We start from the raw sequence: 23,938 nt of genomic DNA, 5'->3' as shown, positions 1-23,938 counted from the left end.
GATATCTGCCTATTTGGTTTTTTGACCACATTAACAACAAAAGCTCATAATGTAGTGAGAGATCTGATACAGATAAATCCATGACTGTCTAAATAGGTTTGAGCATTTTTTTGCATCCCATGCCATGTGCTAGGAGTTTATACTCTTATGTAATCATTTTTTACCATTGTGGATGTTAAAGTGTTTGTTGAAGTGTGATGTTTTTCTTTTTGTTCCTTTTATTACTATAAAGATTCAGATGAACTGTCTGAGTCTCTCTGGTTAGGATTTACTGTTTGATTGTAGGAATATATCTTGTAAAGAAATAGTTCAGTCTATCATTGTTGGCAGCAGAGCTATGCGGAGTGGCCAAAACGTATGTTACTGCAGTAAACTCCATATGGTGGCTCTGCCAGAGATTGGACTATTTCTGATTTTTTCCCAAACGTTGTGTGAAACTTTCGTGACTCTGTGTGGCAGCTCTGAACATTATCACTCGATCTGCAACTCATACACATTATACAAGGAATGTTACTCTTTCAGTGTAAATCTAGTTCTCCATTAGTTTGACCTCCTTATGAATTAACTCAAAACAAATAGAAATATGCAGCCAAGGGCAATACCTACTTAGTGTTCCAGATTTCTCACTGAATTCTTAAATCTTTATCCAGATATAAAAATATGTGCAAGCTGGCTTAGGTTTTGTTTGTTTGCTTTATTTTGTTTCAAATGTTCCAAGTGAGGGGGAGAAGCTGAATCCTCTTGGATCTGGAATTTAAATACTGAGCATTGAATACATGTTCCATAGGAGAATCACTTTTCCTTCTTGCATTCTGGGACTTGGGCTTGGTCTTGCTTGGACTTCTTGCACTGCATTATTTTGAGATAAATTGTTTTATCGTGTTTGCAAAATAAAGATAGTAGAATGAGAAAATATTTCCTGCTTCACCAGTAAAATGAGTATTATGGGGGGTAGACCAATTTTTATTATGGTAAATTGTTTCTGAAGGACTTTGTCTTACAGGTGACCAGTCTGTCTCAAACACAATGTAGAAGTGATCTTTTTGAGGGGGGGAGAAATGGGTTAGAAAATGCTAGCTAGCAGCACAGTTTCCAAAGTGGCAATCCTGTTTTAAAACCTCTCATCTACCAGAATCTGCTGTTACATAGAAGCAGTGAGGGAAACGATGAGGGACTTGTCAGAGAAGAAAAAAGGGAAGAGCAATAAGCAGTGAAATTCTTCATTATTCAAATACTTTCCTTTGGGAGGAGATGTCTTCCAACACAAACAGCCTTTATTTTTAGGTGGGATAAAACAGGATAACTGAAATTTTCAGACTTCAGTTCCATGCTTAATTTGCATATTTTTCAGTGAGATAACATCTGGGTTCACCCTAAGAGAATTTGAGTCGTACTAGTATGAATGAAGCCAGAACGTGGCCATCCATCAAACTGTGCTTGAAATCCCTGCCTCTCGATGAGGAGAAAGCATGGGCGTGTTGTTTTTATCTGAGGATGCAACTTCTTGTCATGGTCCACATATAATCTGAAACCCCAAGTGCTCAGTGACTGAGTACTTTGCACTGGTTGCACAAGCTTGGGCAGGGACTAGTTAACATAGGAAATTTAATTTCAAAAGTTGTGGCTTCTCCAGAATGAAACAGTATTAAAAAAAAAAAAAAGTCACTGGATAGAGTGAAACCCATACTCCAAATGATCACAAGGACTAGAAAGAGAAAAAGAGGTTATGGGCAGAATGAAGATACATCAGTGACCTGATATGTGACAACTTCAATTTATTATAATTGGAAAACTTTGAGTTCTTACACATCCTGGGTGGAAAATGAGTTCTAGTTCAGTGACCAGGTCTCAAAACTTGCCAGTCACACTTGTATCCTATGAGAGAGGGCTTGTCTGAGCAGGAATTGGTTCAAATCACGTAAGAGAATTTCTGAGAGACATGTAAGTTACTTCTTGCAGCCTGATTCGAGGATTAGAGTTTGTATATTGCAAAATTGTTTCTCTAGAGGGTTGGCACCAGATGCTGTGGAACAAAGTGTCCATAAAGAAGGTTGTTTCTTTACCTCCTGTGATTATTTTACTGTCCTAAAAAATAGGCTTTAATTTGTATCCCTTAACTTCTCAAACATAAAGGTTGCTAGCTTTCTCCCTGAAATAATTTTTTTGAATTAAGTCCTTAACTTCCATCTTTTGGCAATGAGTTCAATGAATTAATAATGCATTAAAAAGCACATCTAGTGGTTCTATAAGGAGCAGAACTAATGAAGCCTTTTCTTGTGACTTTGTTTGTTTACAGCTCGTTAGACACCAAAGCCCCATGTGGACTCTTTGGTATCCAGTAATACAGTGGGGCTCCCTCTGGAGCCTTTTTCTTAGTGGAAGCTGTAATAGATTTATTTCCTCTATCTGTCTATTTTCAGGAGGTTTATAAGAACTTGGCATCTCTGAGACCACTATTCTTCTGCCAGCATTTGTGTGTTTGCACATTAACATGCACACCATGATGGTGTAAGCACTATTTCTTCGGAAATCCTAATTTCCTTTTTAAAGAGCCTCACTGTGGGTTTTTTTTTTTTTAATTTATTTCAAAAGCGGTTTGTGCTCCAGTTCATATATTTGAGTTACGAGTGCAAGAAAATTGAGTTGACTTTCCTGTTGAGGGATCCTCTTGGTGGTGTGTGCTCTTACTTTTAATCTTAAAAATTTTTTTACCAGAGAAGAGCACCAGCTGAGCTCTTTGCTTCATCTTGCTTTCTTTTGGAGCTGGTAAAACCAAAACTACTTATTCATACAGTATATAGTGTTGTGTTCTGTTTTCTTTTCCATATTCTGATAATTTTAACATTCTCTTGGAAGGGCAAGATTTGTGGGTAGTGGTAATACTTTTTGTTAGACTAATTGGTATAGTATGGAAAACTGGGTGTTTGGATATACAAGCCCTTTCTCAGGTCTAAAATAGAAGCCATGGATTTTAAAACTAAGTGTATTTCAAATTTGTTTAGAGTTTAGTGAAGTAGGTATCTTTTAGACCATTTCTGAAAGAAGAAGTAGTTAATGCTTTTAAGTGTGGTATACCAACAATTCTGGGTGGGCAAGCAGTTATAGGTAAGACCCCAAGACTATTCCACACAGATGGGCTACATTTCATTACCTGCTTTAATAAAATAGAGTAAGAAGACAATTTGTCTCCTGTGTGGGGTAGCAAGGTTTTGTTCACAACCAAGGTTTTGTTCACTGGAAGCCAAGCTGCCAGTCACAAGGCGAGGGGGGCTGTTACTGCTTGCTTGATAATTCATCAGATCCCATCTTGCTTGTGTTCACCTGTGGTTTTAGTTGGGCTTTTTCTTCCAAACTGTGGTATTATCATATCCAACTGTCTATATTTGTCTTGGAGGAATCCAAATAAAAGTAGTTTGTTTGCTCTTTAGCTCTTTCCCTAGGAAATTTTTCATCTGCAACACCTTCTCATTTTTCACTCTGTAGGTTCATGCACTTTTACATTCTCACACCTCTTTGTTTAACGTCTCCCATCCACAATAACCAAGGGTCTGACTGAGTTTCTATTTGTATTGAGATGGGAGAGGTAACAAAAATAGAGTGCAGTATGTGACCTGCTCATTTAAGCAAAATGGATTGTAGGTACACAGAACATCATTACTTTGCCTCTGTTCAAGTCCAAAGAAATTATTGTTTCCTTACAAGGGAGGTAGGAGAGGAAAGAAAGAGATGATAAGGTTATCTCCTAGGGGAAAGAGAGAGCCTGGTAGATTATACATTGTGGCATGTGAAGGGGTTAGTGTGAGGTAACGTTATAGTATGCCATAAATCCAATATCTCTATTGAGCCCATGCTTTTTTTTCTGAACCCTGTGGAGTTATGAATTTTAGTTCCCAGGCTTGTTTTGAAAGGGGTTTTATAGGTTTCCCTTGAGGAACAGGACTGGCAGATCGGAGATGGAGTGATTGTTTTATGAGAGATGTTAACCCACCGGCTGGGTGTGTTTCAGCCCTTGTGGACTGGCTAGGTGAATTCTTCCTGAGATGCAGTGGTTGCTTAATTTCACCCATTTAGTTACCATTTTGTGCATTAGATGAAGTATATTACATTCCTGAAATACAGGTATAGGACAAGAGAAGTCTTGACATTTCTGTTACATGGTATTTGTTATGGTATTGTGCAAACATTCAAGGAAGTATTCCTTGAATGTTTGCACAATACAGTGCAAAGATGTCATGTCTATTAATAAAACTTGTCCTGCTTAGGTCTGTAGTCTGTAACAGCTATATCCAAATACCGCTATAATAGTTTGCCTTTTTTTTTAACCTCTACTGACACCTGAGAAAGTTTTCGCAGAACCAGAACTCTCTATTGTAATTCCACGACCTCGTTCCAGAGCAGAAGAGGTTGGTTCAGAGACCCATCATTGTTTATGCAAACTTAGCATTGGTTTCTATCCTGCGTGTATTATTTTACATTACTGACAACGAATTTCTTGTTCCCTGAATGCCTCAAGATATTAACTAGAGATCAATGTCAGTTTATAAAAGTATGGTTGTCTTCCTTATTTTGTCACAAGGAAAATGCTTATATAAAAGGAAGGCTGGGAAAATGCATGAATGATGTTGGTTTTGATGTGTTTTGAGAATGTGTAGAAGGTGTTATCAAAACTTGAAGTGGTGTGTGTACAAAACAAGATGCACTGAAAGAATGTTAAGCCTGCACAGTGGAGGATGCAGGAATCAGGAAGGGCTAAAGTGTTAGTTGGATAAAATGGTCTTAAATGTGCCCCTCACATGTTATACACTGTCGACATCTTTAATTACCTGTTACTGCAAAACATTTTTAACCTACCATACATTTTTAACCTACTTTTTTGGTAACAAATCATAAGAAGAGAAGAGGCTGATTTGAATATCTACTCTTTCCTGCCCTGCCCAGTATCCCCAAAACAAAGTTGTAGAAGAAGAAGCTGTTAAATAGTATAGATACACACTTGCCTGCAGTGGTACCATTAGTAAGCTGGCTTAACATGCTGTGTCTTGCTTGAGTCTCTTTTATGCCTCACCCCAGAGGCCTAATCTATTAATAGCTCAGCTTCATGCTCTATTAATATTCACACTTTTTTTAAACTGTTGAAAATCTTGAGGAGACTGCGTCTATTGTGCTGCAGAAGCTCTTTCCTCCAAAAATGCAGAATATTTTAAGAGCATGCTCTAGTGTGATTTTTCTGTTCTTCCATTCATGAGGTCAGTGTCGCCTTCTTTCCTCTTGACCTTTCTATAATTGTGCATATGTCTGTGCTACATGTACAGTTCTTACTTGCATTCATTAAAAAAAAAAAAATCAAGACTGCAACACGGCAAGGCTTTTTTCTCTTTCTTAATAAAAATCACAGCAAAAAAAAAGATGTTAACAGATTTAAACTAGCCATTCTGCATTGTTTTCTGTAGTGTTCCTTTCTCGTCCTTTGGAGAAGCTCTTAGCACTGCCTTTTAGAATTTACTGCATCTTAGCCTTAGCAGTGTCTTTGAATTCACCTAAAGGCTTTCATGCATTCAATTTTATCTGTGAATTTGTATGTACCTATAAAGTCTTACCCCTCTGGAAGGACTGCCTTACATTTCTGGGCAGAGAATTATGAATTTCCTTAAAACTCTGTTTCTCGGATAGAAGCTGAAGGTCGTCTTTGTTTATTTTGTATTATCTGTGGTGTAGGTGCTAGAAGACAGAATGAGGAAACAGGTAAAGAACAGGTATTGCAGCTGAAGATGAAATTTGAGAGCCAACCTGAGACATTTTGGTGAGTGTGATAGGTTTCCAAAGAAAGCAAGTGTCAGAAAGGTTTGGATAAAGAGACTGTGGGTTACAAGCAGCCACTTTTGCACATTAGCCTGCGTCCTCTCTGGGATGTTGTGAGCCTGTATTGTGTTTATAAGTGATGCATGGCCACAGTGCTATCTTCAGTGACCTAGTGTTCCTGTTACTGTTGGGATTGTTTCCCCTCCCGCCCCCTTTCCTTCCCTCCCTCTAACACCAAAATTTAAACTTGCTACAGTTTTTAGCAACTGCCTTAAAGCTTCTCTGAACTCCAGGTAAAATAACTTCTGTGGGTTCCCCTATTAGAGGTGGTTCTAGTCCTTCACATTGAAAATCTAGTCACCCCATATGTTTGAACTTTTTAAATAAGCTGACATAAGAGGTCAGAAAATCCTGTTAGTCCAAGAGTAAAGATCAGATAGTTCTTCAGCAATGACAGTACAATTACAGCATCTAGCAGTAAATAAAATTTAGTGCAGGCTTAGCACAAAGTCAGCTTTTTCTTCTAGGAGAAAAAAAATGAGTGGTAGATAAGTAATGTTTGTGTGTATTAAGCGGACATGTTTGGTGTATGATAATTTTGAATTTGCTCTGTCATAAAATATGGAACTCCTCCCTCATCCTGCAGTCTTTATTTTGTCTCTGTGCAACCTGCTTTTAAGAGATTAGGGCTTTGTGTTTTTAGTATATTGGAATCTGCTTAGTGAGAGTGCTTTGTTTTGGAAAATAATTGAAACTATGGCAACCCTTGGTTTTTTTCCAGCTTATTTGTCTACCTCGTGTACTCCTCTGGTTTGGTGGATGATTAGCATACTGGAAACCACTGGTAGCTGCTAATGTTATCCAAACAGCAAATATAAGTTATGTAAATATTAAATCCAGAGCACCTTAGTTGTGCTTTAGATATCATTACACACAAACTGAATGTCACGGTAACACTGAGAGTTTAAGGCCTCTTCACTAACTTGGTGGCCTAAGTCTTCAAAAATGTAAGTGCTTGCACCAAGTGTGCAGACTGAATGGGTTAGGCACAGGAGCACTAATTCTGATCAGTGCTTGCCTGCTGTGTGCTCACTCTGATTGCCTTCAGGTTCTCTAGAGCACTTGTTTTTTGGTTTTCTGTTTGTTTGTTTTGTTTCATGTTCCCTCAAACTTGTCAGCCACACACAGACATCGGTTTACATAAATTGACTTTCTGTTTCTATTGAATATGGCTTTTCTTTCCCAGCTTTCAGTCTCTTGTGCAGGGACTGTAGCCTTTATTTATTTATTTTCCTTTTACACTTCTGTGTTCAGTTGCTGCTGTGATTAGAAAATGGGTCATCCTTGGATGAACTCTTATAAACTGCCTCTTCCAGAAAGCTTGCTTGCCTGGGAAATTCTTGCAGTGGGAGCCATCTTAAAATCTTCCTGACAGCTACTAGTGACCTTATTCCATAATTACTTGTGTTTCTGTCTAGCTGTTCCAAAGTGTTGCTTCTCCATGTTTGAAAAAGCTTTTAAAACATGTTATAATTTAAGATTTCAAGTCTCTGGATTCTTTCCAAATAAAACTTTGATATATTAACAGTTAAAACTGAGAAGCTCCATTACATGGTCTGTCTGGCATTTGCACTGATAAGTGGGGCAGACATGCCTGGCAGTCAGCCCAGGGGCTTCAGCCTCCAGGAGCCCCCCCGGGTGGGTTGTGCAGCTAGTAGCTATGCTGGCTGTACAACCCCTCTAACAGGAGGGGATTATTCTTCTTTCTCCTCCTCTTCCTCCTTTCACAGTTAAATATGTATACTGATAAAGTATTGCCTTTTTCTTTCTCTTTTTATGGATCTATTTTCCCTTTCTGTGTTAGTATAAGGATTTCTCTGAAATTGGATATGAAATGAAAAAGCCAAATGATAGCTATTCTTTTACTAAAACTTTATTCTAAATATCATACAGTTTATTGTTTGTGAGGATTTTGACTGTGCCCTGTGGTTGTGACTCAAACAAAATTCCTCTTCCCAAGATCTGTCAGATATATTGGAGGGTTTGTAATTTGTTTCTTAGGGATTCCTGTCATCCTGTTCTTTCTCCAGTCCTGGCTTTTATGGCGTGTTTCTTTCTAGTCATGGGTATGGTAATAAATGTATGGCTGCTGGGGCACTTCCCTGTCTTTCTGGTCTTGGTGAGGTAACATCGGCCACCTCCCCCAGTCTGTGTGACAGAGTTTTCACATTACATCTTCATTGACAGAGTGCAGTGGTTTGTCACTGTAAAGCATCTTCTTATGGCTGTCTCCTCACTAGAGTGAATGAAAGAGTTGCTTATACTTGAGGGCTTCTGATCACTTTGCTGCCTTTTGTTTCAGTTGCCATAATGTCAAGAAAATGGTTTTCTAGATGGCTGAGAGGTGTAGCCATTCCCTAATGCAGGATAGTTTTGGGAAGGTCTGTATGCCCTCAGGGTTGTTGTACTGTTGTATAATTGTGAGGCTCTGCTTTGGAACCATGCAGACCACCATTAGAAGCTGGAATTAATGCACGATGCTGCAGTGCTTTCAAGTTGTGACTGGGAACGCTTGATCTTAGCTTTTAATGCGCTACACTTGCATGTTGTGGAATCCCATAGGAAAGCTGAGGTGCTGCTTTTAATCTTTAAATGGTTTGTGTCCTGGTCTCTTGAGATGAGTAGGGGGCAAGGATGTAGGGGCTATTGACTGGCAGAGCGTTCTCTGACGAGCTGCTGATATAGGGACGTTTTCTGTCACAGTCTGCACTTGCTAGGCTTTTCCACTGCCTGCAACACCTACTAGCTGGCTTTTTTTGTTTCGGGTTGAGTGGGTTGAAGGCAGTGTGGTTGTGAGCAGTTGCTGTCTGTGTTCCTGCAGTGATTTGTAATTTAAGAGTACAGGAAGAATGCCCCTAGATGTATTTTATGAAACTGGAAGCAATAAATGATTGCCAACACAGGTGAGAAAAGGTCACCAAAGACTTATTAAATGACTCAGAATCCATTGGGCGCTTCTGAGGGCAGTGTGAGTTAGTCTAAAGAGAGTTAATGCTGAATTTTGACACAATATAAGAGGAACAATAGATTAAGTCTGGACTCTCATGTTATCTTCTACAAGCTCCAGGTCCTGCACACTAACAAAGGGGAAGTAAACCCTATTGAGTGGCTAGTAAGAATTATGATATATAATTGTAGATACCCAAGGGCACTCCAGAGACTGATCATAAACCAACTGTAATTCTTAATTTCCTGGCCTGTTATAGCCGCCTTTGTGGATTATTGCACTGCTAGCTTGAGTCTTTTGTGACTCTTTAAAGGCTTCTATAAGGAATGAGGATTTGTGACTAATTTTTAAGGACGCTCTTTTTACAAATTGGATGGCTTTTTGCCCTTTTTGCAGAAATTAAAGGGGAAGTCAAGTGTTGAGATTTGGATTGTATTGTTCATACGGTTTGTATTTACATGTAAACAGATGATACTATCTCTCCATTGCTGGGAGGTCAAATATAACATGTTATTCTAACAGACAGCCTGAAGCAAGATAGCCAAAACCAGGATTAAGAGGAATAAAGTCATTCAAACCAAAGTGGTATCAGTACTTTGATTTGGAAACATCTAAAGACAGTGTGTGAGGTTTCCAACTTTCAGATTTAGAGTTTTATTGAACTGCTAAGTTCACTCATCGTGCTAGAATTATGAAGATCTGCTCATGTGTTTTTATTAACCTCTAGAATAGGTGTTGAATAGCATCTCTTTCTAGCTATGCTATTAAACGTTAAGAACTAGATCATTAAATATCTCACAAAGCAGGCAATTCTATGGTCCTAAAAGCAGATAACATACTTTAACGTTTATTTAAATATTTGTTGTGGAGCAGCCTTCATCCATTCTTCCTTTCATTTCTTTTCCATGCATTCCAAAAGTGTGTAAACTTCAAGAATTTGATTTTTAAAATGCCTAATTTTGCAGAGTTGTCGGGGTTCAGATATCTGCAGTATTTAGGAAAAAGGTAGCCTTAATGTGGTAAGCAAAGAATACAGTTATTTGTATTTAAAGTCTGCACTCCACTGCCTTTTGTCTGACTATTCCTGCTGCTTCCATTTTGTGGCAGTTGCTTGAAGAAATACATTCAAGTGGCAGGTTGTCACATGGAATAAAATCAAGGCATGTCTTAGTAGTCCCATTTTGTAGGTGTGATTTATATGCCTACACTATTATTACTTGAGCTTGTTTGTACTTCACAAGTACATTAAAAAGGATGCATTGCATCAAAGAGTAAAACGTTAGTGCTTATGTCTGTTTGGATGTGTTCCAGTAGAATTTGCTCAACCAACTTCTAGAAGATACATCCTTTTACAACTTGGTTCAAATTTGTATTAGCTCAGTTGGGAGTAAGTTAATTGAAACCTTACTGGGAATTAGGCATGTGGAACACCTTGATTTTTCTCTCACAGGCTATATAAATGCTTTACTTTGAAGGCCCGTGGACTTAACACAGGGCTGAGGGAAATGGAATGGGAATGGGATAAGCAGTGGGTCAAACTGCAGATCTTAATACCTGAAGGTATCTCCAAACTTGACCCAAACTCATGTTACAGAGTGAGTCTTCATGTGCTGGCAGCCTTGTGAAAAGACATGGGGAGCTGGTTCATGGGAAGCCTTCTGTCAGCTTCAGCAGTTTCTGCCGTATGCCCACAGCCTGGCAGTATTTAGGGTGAAAATGTGGAAGAGAAGGACATCGGGTGAAATGCAGTAAGGACAAGAGCTACTGGCCTGGGAACAGGTTAATTCCTTCTTGCAAGCTACAGACACATACACTGAAGAATTCTTTAGATAAGAACTGTGTAAGGAAAAACCCTGAAATAGAAATACTCAGAGAACCTGTGACAAGCAGAGATGTCACTCAGTGGCCTTGCACTCCTCGTGGTCACAAGGCCCTTACCAGATTCCAGATGTTCAAAACTCCAGCTTTAGGCTATTGCATATCACTGCATTTCATGGCAGAACTGTCGTAATGCTTTGCCTTGGAAGTGAGTGTTTTGCTTTCACAAGTAAAGGTCTCTGTGTCTTTTTTTTTTTTTAAATTGGGAAGGAACAGAAAAATTGTGTGTGAAAGGTACTCTATGTGCCTTGCTTCAACAGTGACATATGACACCCCACAGAGACTTTGATTTTACCACCCTGTTATTTTCTTTATGGTATTGATGTATTTATAGGAAAAATTAGATCCCATGTTGCTTCTTCCTGGGGTTTCTAAAACTGAAATCATAGGCGCATATAATGCAGGATTTAGTTTTTGTTTACTTCCATGTCTTTTCATCTTTGCTTTTGCATACCCAAAGTTCCTGGATTGACTATTCAGATAATCTTCCTGTCCTGATTTTAAGTACTTGGTACTTGCAGTCTTCATTAAAAAAAAAAAGAAAAAAGAAACAACCTTGAAGACCTGACTCACTGATCTCTCTTTTACCTTCCCAGAAGTACACTGCCATTGGGCTGCTGGGCAAAGCTACTGATACATTAGATGCTACAGGAAAAGTAACTGAAGAAAAACCTTATGGTAAGCATAAATGTATCTATATACTTGATGTAATTTGAAGGCATAAATGGTCTCTATCATAGAAAAGTGGAAGAGATGTTTGGGACTCTGTGAATTAAGTTTAAATGTGAAATCAAACTAAGATTATTTCATCTTCAACTTCAGTGCTCATATAATTCAGACCAGCTTCATGCAATTATGTCCAGTGCAAGTGTTTGTTTCTGTTGGGGAAAAAAACAAACCAGGCATTAGATTAGGAGGGAGAAAATAGAATTGGGCAGGACTATGTCATTTTAAATCTTTGACAGGCTGACAAATGACATGCTGTGTCCAGTAAAATTTTCCTCTTTCAGTGTGTAGTCCTCTTTTAGTAACACCCTTCAAGGCCAGTGGAGGAATAAAGTACTTAGATCTTCCCTCTAGGATGCCCCTTTAACTACAGACTGCTCAACATAAAATGAGGATGGCATAAACTACTTTCTACATATGTTCACCTACCAAATCTTGCTCTTGCTTGCAGTCTGTGTCCTAGCAGCATTAACAAATGAACTTTTCTGACCCACAGAGCATAGTGCAAAAGTTTAAGGCTTCAGAACTAATCCTGACTGTAGCTTTGTTGGAGTGGACCTTCCACAATAGCCAAGGCATCTTAGAAACAACGTAGGACTAACCAGGGACACATGAAATGTAATTGCCCTTAGTTCTTTCACAGCCCGGGGAAAAAAGTAAACAAATAAACAAAACCCTCCCCCCCCAAAAATGTAACTGGTTGCTTAGCAACTCTTACAGGTGCCACACTGTTTGTGGTACCTGGTAGTAGGTACATGAAGTAAATTATCTTTAATAGCATGATGAAAAAGGTAGCCTGGATTCCACCCCTCACCCCCAATCTCCTTTCTTTTGCAGTTTTTCTTTTTGCACGAGGCAGGCAAGTGTGAGTTTCTTGTCCACATTAACTTGATGGATCATTCTAAATCGTATTATTTACTAGGTAATGTTATTCAGGGATGTTGGATCATCTTAATTCTGAAGCAGAAGCAATTCTGTGTCTCCCTCTAAGCTTCTGGAGGACTGAGCATCCACATGGTGTTAGAGTTGCCAACACTTTATGATGGTTGGAGAACACTTTCTTGGTTTTTATGTATACCTCCCAGAAAATGGAATGCTGTGGTTCTGTTGCGCTGAGTAGTATTCATTGTAGATACTTGATCACATATAAACTGTGAAATATCAATTCAAGTAGATGCAACTCCTGTGGTCAATTAATTAAAAAAAAAAACACCCAAACTGTTTCTTGAAACACTAGTCTTGCTTTTTATTTTATATTGTTTACTGCAGACAGAATTTAGTGTGGTTTTTGTGTGCGCTTCTTTCACTGGCAGCTCTTGCTATAGTAGTTCCCACCTCTGCACCACCTCCTCTGCTATGGTGGTTTAGCTTTCTGTTAGACTGTGTGCTTGGGAAACTGATTTGGGTTAAAAATACCCCCTTTTTTTGAGTCGCTTATCTTTTAAAACTGAGATCAGTTGCATGATCCAGTTCATCATGCAGTCTCGCGAAGAGCAGTATTGGCATTGCTGGCGCAGTGCAGCTTTGGGTGCTGGACAAAGTTTCCTTTTGCTAAGCTGGCGGCTGAAAGAAATGCTCATAAAATTGGTCTCAGTTGCTTTCCACGTTGGTGCAAATCAGTCAGATTTTAATTCGTCAGAAAGAAGAAAGAGAGAACATGCATATACTCCTTTTTCTCCATGCTACCTATGTATTTTGTATTTCCTTCCTTCCTCCTCTGCTGATAAAGCAGGTATTTCTCATCTTTTCCAGTGTCTTCTCCAAAGCAGCTTGGTTTTCTGCATGATTCTCTAGGTGGCCCACCATCCCTAATCCCATTTGGTACTCCAAGAACAGACAAACCAGGTCTTTGAGCTGAATTTCAGCTTTCTTTTGGCACCTAGAAGGATCCTGGGAGAAGCAGAGCATCTGCTTGGGAATATAAATCCTGCAGTGCCAGCAGCGTGCAGGATTGGGCCTTAGTGCAGAGAAAGGGCACCAAAACAGCTTGCAAGATATATAAAACTCTTCCTGTGGTCCAGTGGAGCCATTCAAGAGGGAAGTGCCTGCAGAAAGTTGCCTGCTATATTAACTATAGGAAAGTGTTACATTTTAGTCCTCAAAACGTCCCTAGACAGCAGTTTAGAAAGCAAACTGTTGTGTATTACAGGTAGTTGCAATGAAAGGCTGTACTGAAGAGAGCTCCTTGGGTTTAACCCCTCCTGAACTCCTCACAGGTTTTTTTTGTTTCTTATCAGACAATGAATTTGCATTTCCACATGGAATTCAGTTATGGTTTCACACTGCTCCCAGGCTATCAGATGCTGACTTTGGAAGCAAGCAACGTTTTGTGTTCCTCTGGTGCTTTCTTGAGAACATTAATGTTTGTCGCCCTTTTTTTAATGTTTGTAACTATACGCAGGACTGTGCATTCTGAAACCCACTTCCTCCCAGCTGTCTGCCGACTGTGTCAAGGCATGGAGAACAAAATTCACGAGGATTTTCTGCAGGTCTCTGCTGATTATGCTGAAATATGTGTTTAATAGCACTACTTGAATAATTTGGAAAAAGTAGTCCTTTCAGCATTTTTCTCGTCTGTTTGCAAATAATTTATGCTGGGCCAGATTGAGTGGAGGTCATCTGCTATAGTTCTGTTGGGCTGTCATGGATAATTCTTGTGTTCTGTTTTGGTGTAGTTTGTTAACAAGCTCAGGGCAGTATCACCCTTCAGTGGAGGCTTCTTGAGGTTGTGGCACAATTGGCACCTTTTGGTTTGGTAACGTTATTTAACTTCCTTTATGATTATAGCAGGAAAGTTGATCAACACTCACCAGCGTTCAGAAGCACAACTGTTCTTTAAAATTTTCCTGTTAGAAGCTAATAGGCTTGTACTAAATGTTTTTAGAAGCATTGGAAGCCAGAAGTTTTGGTGCTTTGGGATGCTCATAGAATTGTGGGGAATGGTCCACCGGAAGATGCATAGCCTGTGCAGAAATCACATAACTGCACTGTCAGTCTAAAGGCTTTGGAAGAAATTTAGAAAACAGTGTTGAATTGAATGTATTCTAGATAGTGTACTCACAAAGCAGGTACAATCATTTTGTTCTAAGCTAAGGCTGTCGTTATTCCTGGGGACTGGATGCGGTTATCCCATGGGCCAAACCTCAACAATCCTCACTGAAATCATTGTGAAACAGGGTGGCAGCCTCCACACCCTTCCCTGAAGGACACAGAGCTGCAGTTTAAGTCCAGCTTCTAGCAAAACCTCATGGTCTGCAATATAGCAGATGAGGATATTTGGTATTTGCGATGAGGATATTGGGAGGAATAGGCTAACTCTTGGTAGCAAGAACAATGACAGATGTGTCCTGCAGAAACATCTCTCGACCCTTTACTGTCAGGGAGTGGAGAAGGGAAGTCAAATGGGGAAAGTTTTGGGACCATTAATGCTAATTAGCCTTTATGGGTGTGTTCATATTTCATGCTTGACGGAGGGTTGAGTCCAAAGGCTGCCCTAAACTTGCTGACCAGACAAGCTGTTAACCTACTAAACCCAAGCCCACAGCCAGGTGAGGGAGACTGGTGGGCCAAGGGCCTGAAGGGAAACAGTTCTCCTGGGCAGCAGGACTGCATTCCCCCCACCTATGCTGTGGATGTAATGACTGTGGGAGCTGAAAGGTGGTGAAGGAGCTGGTTCCCAGTGTAGGCTGCGCGCCCTGCAGGGCCACGAGTCCAAACTGATGCCTGGCACAAATACACAGTTCAGACATAGTGAAACTGTTTGGGACAAGACTAATAGCGCATTCTTTATGACTGCGAGCTGGATGAAAGCTCCACCAGCTTGTGTGCTGTTCTGGGAGAGGGCAAGAATACAATATAGTCCATTAACACAAAGACAGTGTATGGTCAAAAAAAAAAAAAAAAGCACAGCACATGGTTTTAGATTTTCAGAATGTAATACTAGCCAGCTTGTGCCACAATGTATCACAGAAGACAAATATGATTTATTCTAGATCTTAGCAAACTCATCTGTAAATATTTACTTTGATAACACACCATACAACTTTGTTTGTTAATGGCTTAATACATCATTCCTCACATGGGGAATTGTTTTTTTTTTCCTGAGACAGAGATTGCCTATAGCATGAGTGATTTCCTCAGAGGCTAGATGTAACCTCTCAATCAGGGGAGTATGAGATCAGAGCAGGAACTGAACTCAGGTGTCTCATTAAATGCCCTAGCCACAAATGCAGTTTATGGGGTGAAAATTGAAAAAGAACCCCAAGTGACACTTATGCTTAGATCTTAAATTCTAGCCTGAAGCGACCTGGGGTTCACAAGAAGGCTGCCAGGATCACTGGCATAGTGCTCGGTCATGCTAACTTTCCGCTCTGTAGTTTTGTTGTGATATGTTGCTAAACTAGAGTAATACAAACAGAAGATTGAAATAACCATGTAAGAAGCTCTTCAGAAGAAGATCCAGACTTACTATACAATTGATTTTGTTGTTCCTACCCTGTATTCTGATGTACATTCGTCTCTCAGCATCCTTGACTGACTTTTGTGCCTTGCAACCTTGCTGTTAATGACACTTCTTGAGACAGCTGCTGAGGCTTAGGGACAACATCTGCTCTCGAGGCTGCAAAGTGTGCTTTGCAAAAGTGAGGTACCACGTTGCCATCTTCCAAAGCTGCTGTGGAAAGAAACCTCTTCTTTTTTTTACTTAAAGTATGAAGGTACATCTGTTTTGTAAGGTTTGCAAGTAAAGGTCTGTTCCAAAATATAATGAAGGCTCAATAAATAAATTTGGTTGGTTTATGTTCCAGGATGCTGTTGACTTAGCAAGGTGACACTAATTGAATTTAACTCATGAGAAACAGGACTAATCAAGTCCTAGACAGTAGAAATGCACTGAAGTGCATTGTGATTACAGATCTTATGTTTGTACTCTCTAAACAAATTAGGGATGAATGTCATCTCTATTGAATAGTATTTCAAAGGACCAATGCAATCAGCTACTTAGGTTATAGCCTTCTAATAAAAGTGGGACAGATGTGTATGTGTATTCTTAAAAGAGAGTATATAGCCTAAAGCAGCTGTCTTTCTTTTACAGCATTTCTTCAGTAAAATTGCCTTACTTAATATATAACAATACCCTGGTGTGCGTTTGCAGGTTAGTTGTTTGATACGGAAATTTGATGTGTTGTTCCAGATGCAGTCTTTTTCTTCACTAGGAAAAAAACCACCATGCTTTTGTTCTCTAATAATCTCTTGTATTTTTCCCCGCACTTAGGTACTCTTAAAGAGAAGTTGCCAAGGTTAGATGAGCATTTTATTATTTTTGATCCTTTAACAAAAATTAGAATAGGACAAATTTTGTAGTTTTTGTGTAGTTCCCAAGAAAAATTAATTTGCAGTCCCAAGAGAGAAATTCCAAAAGAAAACTGTGTATATTGGGATTTCTGCCCTTCTGAAAGCATCCAGACCGTCTTAATCACCTTGGACAGTTTGTTCCACTCTTTTTGCAATAATTCACACTCCTACCTACATTCTGGTTTTTATCTCTTTTCTTTGGTGTTTTTCACCCAATCTAAATTCAGATGAGAGGGATCTCTTCTTTGTATCTGTTTGCAGAACATGATCGATGCCATTAGTACCATGTGAATAATCCATGCTAACATACTTACTGTTTTCTTTCTACAGACCAGATAACAAAAGGAGATCTTGAAAATGTGCTGCAAAAGTTCACAGGGGAAATAATGCAGGTTCCTCCACTGTAAGTTCCACAATATTCAGACACTCTTGGCAGTTGTGTTCAGCTGTTGGGACTTGACGACAGAAGTCAGTTCTCGCAGAAATAAAAAGACACATTTTGGCAAGAGGATAGAGGCAAGGCAGACTTAGGAGTTTAACATTTGCAACTGCAGGTCATGCCCATTTGAACATCAGGCACAAATGGTAACCTGGAGTCTGTTGTTTTTATGGTAAATGTAAAGTAGCAAAGCAGCAAAGTCTTAAGCAGCTTTGCAGGGCTTGGTGGCTTCTATCCTGTCTTCCCATCAGAAAGCAAACCTCTGAGTCTTTTAGTTGTGGGGTAAGGGGAGCCTTACTGACATCTGTGTGGAAGTGACTTCGAATTAGTTTTCAGAAAACTTAGAGTATGAATGAGTGATTAGTAACTGAGCTTCCGTAGCTTAGCAAATTTCTTCTACTCAGGTGAGCCATAGTAGCTGGCAGTGTGCAAGCACTTAGCTTGTGACAGATGGCTTTTATGGTGATTTAAGCTAACATGCTTTCCTTTGCATTTGCAAAGGAAATGTGGTTCCAGTGTGAGCCCTGTAAGGTCAGTAATTCAGTAGGTGTTCTGCTTCATGTGACCTGTTTCAAATTACCCTCTGCTAATTTGAGCAAGATCTTTTTTGATTTTTCTATGGTCATCTTTCTGTCAAGACCAAAGTTGCAGCTTTGGATAAAGTTTCATATAATCAGTGAAATTAATTTTTTTAGGCTCTGTGGTGGTCCCCTAAACACCCTAGAACAAGGCTACATAACTTGGCAGTTGCTGTTCAGGGGTCTTCCCTGAAGGTGTGAGACGAGTAAAGGTGCAAGGCAGAATTACAGGAGCTGCCTGAGCAGCTCCCAGTGCTCAGCTCAACATAACACTGAAACAGAGTAAGCCCTGCAGACTTCTGAGAGACAGTATGTTAGAGGCAGCTGCAAGTGTTGTACCCCTTATAGAAAACCTTTGTTTTCATAAACTTCAAATTGAGTGATGAAACACTTTTAAATCTGTACAGCAAGAGATAAATACAAGACCGTCTCTTGTTTTCCAGTTTACGTAGCTACTGGTGAATGAGGTGATTCTGTGCCTAAGAGATTTCAGAAGCACTTACTAGGTTGGGTATTTTTTTTTCTGTGAGCACTTGGAGAGGATTAGAAGGGTAAAATGTACGCTACTGTAGTACAATATTAACAGGATCTGGAGGATGGGAAGCTTGTTCTATTACAACTGTATGACACACACTTTCATGCTCTATCTGATCAGCTATTCTGCTTTGAAGAAGGATGGAGAAAGGCTATCAACTCTGATGAAGAGAGGAGAAGCAGTCGAAGCAAAGCCTGCACGGCCAGTAAGAGTGTACAGCCTCTCTCTCCAACAGTTCCAGCCACCACTATTCACACTGGGTAAAGGCCAAAGATTATTACATAGAGTGATGCTCCCAGCATGTTAGTGCTTATTTACACTGAGAATGGGAATAAGATAGTGAAATGGGTTTCATTTCCCTCAGCTACTTATTCTGGTGTGAGCCCATGTGCAGAGACTTTCACTTTGCATTAAAAGCACTGTATTTTGGTTTTAAGTTAAGCTGATTATATGTCGCCTTTCTCTGAGGGAAAATTCTGAGAGGCTGGTCAGGGGATTATTTGCATCTGTCCATGATTTCGCAACCTCCAGCTCAGTCCTCCTTTCTCAGGTCTGCTTACTTCACTTTGCCCATTCTTTTACCCAGATGCCCAGACCTGCTGGTATCTCTCCCAGGGCGCAGCAAAGACCAGTATTGGTTACTGTCAGGCCTCTTCCTTGTTTGAGGAGGCAGGATCTTATCCTTCCTTCTGTCAAACATGAAGAAACTTGGGTAGTACATTAAGAAGCACATTAATAAATAAACCAAAAAGGCTGTTGTAAATGTTTGGTGCTACTGTGAGGTCAAGATAATGTCTTGCATTGATCAGCTACCCAGTTGACCCGTAGTCCTCTGATGGAGCAGATGTTATATGATGAGCAGGTATGTTATATGAGTGACAGAACTCAGTGCTGTGTTACTTCAGCCCTTACTTTATGGTTGGGTGACTAGCAGCTGATAACTGGCAGAGGGGAAAGGGAAGGGCTGAGAGAGCAGGCAAAGTTAAAGGTGAATTTTAAAATTTTATTGGAGCTGCCTGTGTGCAGTATCTTACAAGCATTGATAGTCAGTATTTGAAATACCTTTTCATCATTAGAAATACGAAACAACCTTCTGAAACCTTTAAAATGAGTAGGACTGAAGCATTTGTTAACATACCACAGCAAGTACTTAGTTTCTAGTGAGTTAGTTCAGTTGCCATTGTATTTGCTTTCCCTCCTGTCTGGCTTAGCAATTTCACCCGCACATATGTTATAGGATGAATAATTGATGGTGCATCCTATAAATATTTTATCACTGGGTTGTTTGCTTAGCACATTTTTACATTTATGTGGGGGCATGGTTTCTATGTAAAGTAGATTTCACGTTGCATTGGCAATTTACCATGTCACTATTAACATTCCAGATGTTGAATGTGGTGGTGGCTTTTATGTCAGGAGCCTGGTCAGTGACATTGGCAAAGGTAGGCATGAAAAAAACCATGAAAGGTTAAGGAATGAATGTGTCTGTTTATGGAAAAAATTTGTCATTTTGTGTATCTCCAGCGACCGGACCTATGTGTTATTTTGCGGAGTTGTAGTGCTATCACTTGTTTTTATATAGTAAGGTATTTTCCTTGGGAGCATGGGGGAATGAAGGCTAAATAATTGCCAGAGGACCTTGGGGGCTGGGGGATAAAAATGGAGCAAGTAATAGTACTGAGCAAGATAATACAAGGCAAGGTGGGGATTTTTTCTTTTCCTCCTCCATATGTTAAAGCTAACTCAGATTAAGGGTGAGAAGAAGAAGAAAGATACTGTCTTTTTAAATGTTATTCATCACATTTTGAAAACAGATTGCACAGAACATTACCATGCACATAATAAACCGTATCTGCTGGAAAGACTTCTGCATTTGTGATGATTTTTCTAGTGTTTTCTTTCTCCTTTACCTGAACTGTGAGTGGTTTTGCTTTCCCACAGGGTTATTTGTCTTGTGCTCTGTATCTATCAAACTGCATGATGGAGAACAGATAATCCATTTCAATTTTTTTTTTTAAATGATACATTTGCAGATCAAGAAAGCAAGTGATGTGGGATAATCCTATGAATTTCAATGTTGTTATTTGTACTTAGGCAAGTCGAAGATCCTCTTTCTGGTATGGCCTTCTGAGCATACTGGCTTATGTTTAGTTCTTTAATGACAAACCAAGATAAAGTCTGTCCTTAGCTGGTTTCTTTTCAAAAATTTAAAATGCAGTAAAAATCTTTCTGCATCAGAAAGGATGGGAGAGAATATTTTAGTATACCTGTGTGCTTACAAGTCAGCTCTGGTTGCTGTTACGTTTTGTAGCCCCTCATTATGTAATTAAGCCCCTCAAATAAATACCTCCTACTGGTATTTATTTAACATAGCAGAGCATTTGTTTATATTTTTTATTTTTCCTTATCTTAATTTATATTATCCTGATAGGTGGCACAGGATAAAAATGTCAAAAATCCTTCTTGAAGGCAAGAAGCGCTAAGGCCTCCAAGTCTGGAAAAATAGTACATGGTCTTCTGAGTCACTCGTGAATACAGAATGTTCTGCTTACATCTTATGTCATTATTTCCTCTCTTTTCATTCTGATTTAAATCTGGAAAACCTTTTGACAACTTTCTGTCAGATTTTGAACTCTTTATGACACTGGAGATCTATTGAAATCAAAGGAATTCCTTGCTTCAGATTTAAGAAGATGTAAATGAGTGATGAATCTTCATGAACTTCCTTCTCAAACAAAGCAGAATAATGTAGAAGGCTACACGTAAAAACATATTTTAAGTGAGTTGCAAATAGTTAAACTCAACCATGCACTTTTTCTAAATCCTCTTTTCTCTTTTACTGTAGAACTCTCTACCTGTGCCACTATGCAAGAGCTGACCCGAACCAAACATGGGCCATTTACGCTAGAGGAGCATGCCCTTTATGAAGACAAATGGACAATTGATGAAATTGCACGATCCTTAGAGCACTGCATGTCTCTTCTCCCAGGAGAGCCATCTCATAAAAAATTGAAGACAGAGCATCCTGGTGAAACTGCTGTGAGCTGTGAAGATAAGTGATAAGTTGGGTCAAGGAAAAAGACTGAATGATTGAGACATTTTAAGATTGGATTGGGATTGTCTTGCCTCCTGTGTAAATTTACAAGTCTGTACTGGGAGGGTGACAAACTGCAGTGGAGGAGAAATGGTTCTTTTGTTTTCTGGGGTTAGAACATGTATTGAAAATATCCAGCGCTTGCTATTTCCTGATCTGTTTATTTTCCGTCTTGCACACTGTAAATGGGTCTGCCACTGATGTCAAATCTTTATAAACTTTTAAAGAACTTGTAGGGTGCAATATAGCTGTTGCTAATTCCTCAATAAAAAATTATAAACATTAAGGTTTGATAAATGTGCTCCAAAAAAAAAAATCTTTTTTCTTCTTTATAGCTGGTAATCAAACCCTGAAATACCATGATGACAAGACTGTCATAGCTTGAAGGATACCAGACTGTGGTGTGGCAATTTGCTTTCTTGAAATCCATTTCAGGATATGTCCATTTTACTATAGTTTTTCCTATGCAGATTGTTCTTTCAGTCAAATGTTATCCAGAATGCATAAATGTAGATGCTAATATTTTACATTAAGTCTGAAATATCGGTGTAAGGTAATAGTTTTAAGTATAAACAATCCCCAAAGATAACTGATAACAAGTACTATGAAGCATGCAGTCGTCATTACAGGTGTACGTATCTTATTCTGGTACAATGTCCCAGTTGGTGACCATCTGTAATCTAAAGTTAACTGTTATGCCTTTCATAGGGCTTATGGAATTTACTTTTGCCATCTGTGTATTGCTCAAGCTGTCTCCTGTGGATTGGGTAGAAGGTTGATGTGCTTCTGGGCTTTGACTGATTTGGTCCCGACTAGTTGTATGGGCAACAGAGGGATCCACTATCAAGGCTCCTTGCTGAAGTAATTTTAATTCACTGGGGCAGTGAGGGCCTGTTCCACAGTTCATGTAGTCAACAGAATTTGATTGCACTGATTATTTCTCACCACTGCTTCCCCTGGGATTTTCAAAATGACTAAAAGACAGTGGTTTGAGAATGCTAAAAAAGCACCCTAGTTTCTTTCCATGTGTGCAGTGGACTATCCTGAAAGGACTTCCCTATGTATCCCCATTCAAGTGAGTAGTGGGTCTGTTTTCCTCTTGCCATAATGAGGAACACGAGGAGTAGTTTTTAACATGTGAGTGATATCTGAGAGAAAGCCTTGCTTTTGAAATTGTCACTGAAATGTCACCAAAGAGGAATGGACTGGCTGCTGTTACAGTTTTATGCTGCTGCTGGCCAAGTGGCCTGCTGTGGCTTTGTACAACTCCTACAGCTTTGGGTTTTGGTTCTGGAGTACAGGGACTTGACTCTCTTACTCTGAGTGACTGAATGCTGTAAAGCCAAGACTTTGTGCTTCTATTAGGCTGTATCTTTTAGAGAGAGACATGAAAATTTGATTTAATGACTCTGTGTTAATGGACTTGCTACTTTCTGTGGTAAGTTATCTTGATAGCTAATTACCTCTATTGCTTAAAAGAAGTTGTGTTTTATTCCCAACTTGACTTGAATCTCCACATGCTGCATTTTATGTCTTTGTCTGCACCTTGCAAAAAGGTATTATGTGAAATGATCAAGTTTCAACCTTACTTTCAATCTAAGAAATGAAATAAATATCCTGAAGTTTCTCATTGCAGGCATCTATAGGGTTTTTTTGTTTTCTATACAATCAGAAACTGAAGTCTATGTGAGATTAATGAAGCTTTTGTTTAGAGGGAGGATAGAGTTTCTGTTTTATTGTTCAGTAAACAGACAGTTTTCTTCTTTTGTATATTCTTATAAAGAACTTAAGGGAAATGTTGAAAATATCACAAGCAAATTGAAATGTTAGAGCACTGTAGCAGCAGCATATTTAATGTACAATGTGGATGAAGTAACCATTGTAAGAAATTTTGATTTCAGAGATGGGAGAAAAGAGTTGTGTTCATTAAGAGAACAGTGGGAGATTTTAGTTGTTTCTTTTTGGGGTGGGTTTTTTGGTACTTTGAATAGAAACAGAGAAGAAAGAGATTATTTCCTAAAGAAATCAAATAAAGCAGAAAATTTCATTTTCCAGTATACTTATCTTGAATGATCAAAGACTTTGAAACATAGCTTCTCTTATTGTCTAAATCTGTATTTTTCCAAGAACCTAATTTGTGTTATCCCAGTGGTCTTCTAGATTAAGTTCTTATTTTATTTATCTTTCTGCTTTTTTAAAAGTAGCCTAGTAGATATAATTCTGTTAGTCTACTTGTTTCATCTACAGGGATTTGTTTCTTTAAAAATTAGTGCAATTGAGAAATCTTTCTATTAATAGGATACATTTGTATACAGTGTTATAAGTGTCTAGCACATTTTTAATCTCATCTGTTTGTTTAATGCTCACCATGGCTTTCTTGCTATTCCATGTAAGACCCCCTGATATTTTTAATTTCAAAGGGAGAATTATATTTTCATCAGCTTTTAGGTTAGCTTGCAACTGGTCTGTTGCAATTATTGCTAACAGATCTGTGATCCTGAGAAGACAGGATCTGTTCCATAGTCTAGTC

General features: G+C 39.0%; 1 protein-coding gene across 1 annotated transcript in view; it reads left to right on the top strand.

Annotated features, from left to right (window-relative positions):
- The window catches only part of TRUB1 (TruB pseudouridine synthase family member 1), a 30,372-nt gene extending 8,673 nt beyond the window's left edge, over positions 1 to 21,699 (top strand). The window contains 6 exon segments of the mRNA XM_075504479.1: positions 11,281 to 11,362; positions 17,093 to 17,165; positions 18,435 to 18,574; positions 19,700 to 19,756; positions 21,160 to 21,368; positions 21,370 to 21,699. Of these exon segments, the coding sequence (XP_075360594.1) occupies positions 11,281 to 11,362; positions 17,093 to 17,165; positions 18,435 to 18,574; positions 19,700 to 19,756; positions 21,160 to 21,368; positions 21,370 to 21,408 (600 nt within the window). The 3' untranslated portion in view covers positions 21,409 to 21,699.
- The last annotated feature ends 2,239 nt before the right edge of the window (positions 21,700 to 23,938 follow it).

The sequence above is a fragment of the Mycteria americana genome, chromosome 6 (genome assembly GCF_035582795.1).
Source record: "Mycteria americana isolate JAX WOST 10 ecotype Jacksonville Zoo and Gardens chromosome 6, USCA_MyAme_1.0, whole genome shotgun sequence".
Taxonomy (NCBI): domain Eukaryota; kingdom Metazoa; phylum Chordata; class Aves; order Ciconiiformes; family Ciconiidae; genus Mycteria; species Mycteria americana.
Note: the sequence above shows the minus strand (reverse complement) of the source record. Positions and strands in the feature narration are given on the sequence as shown.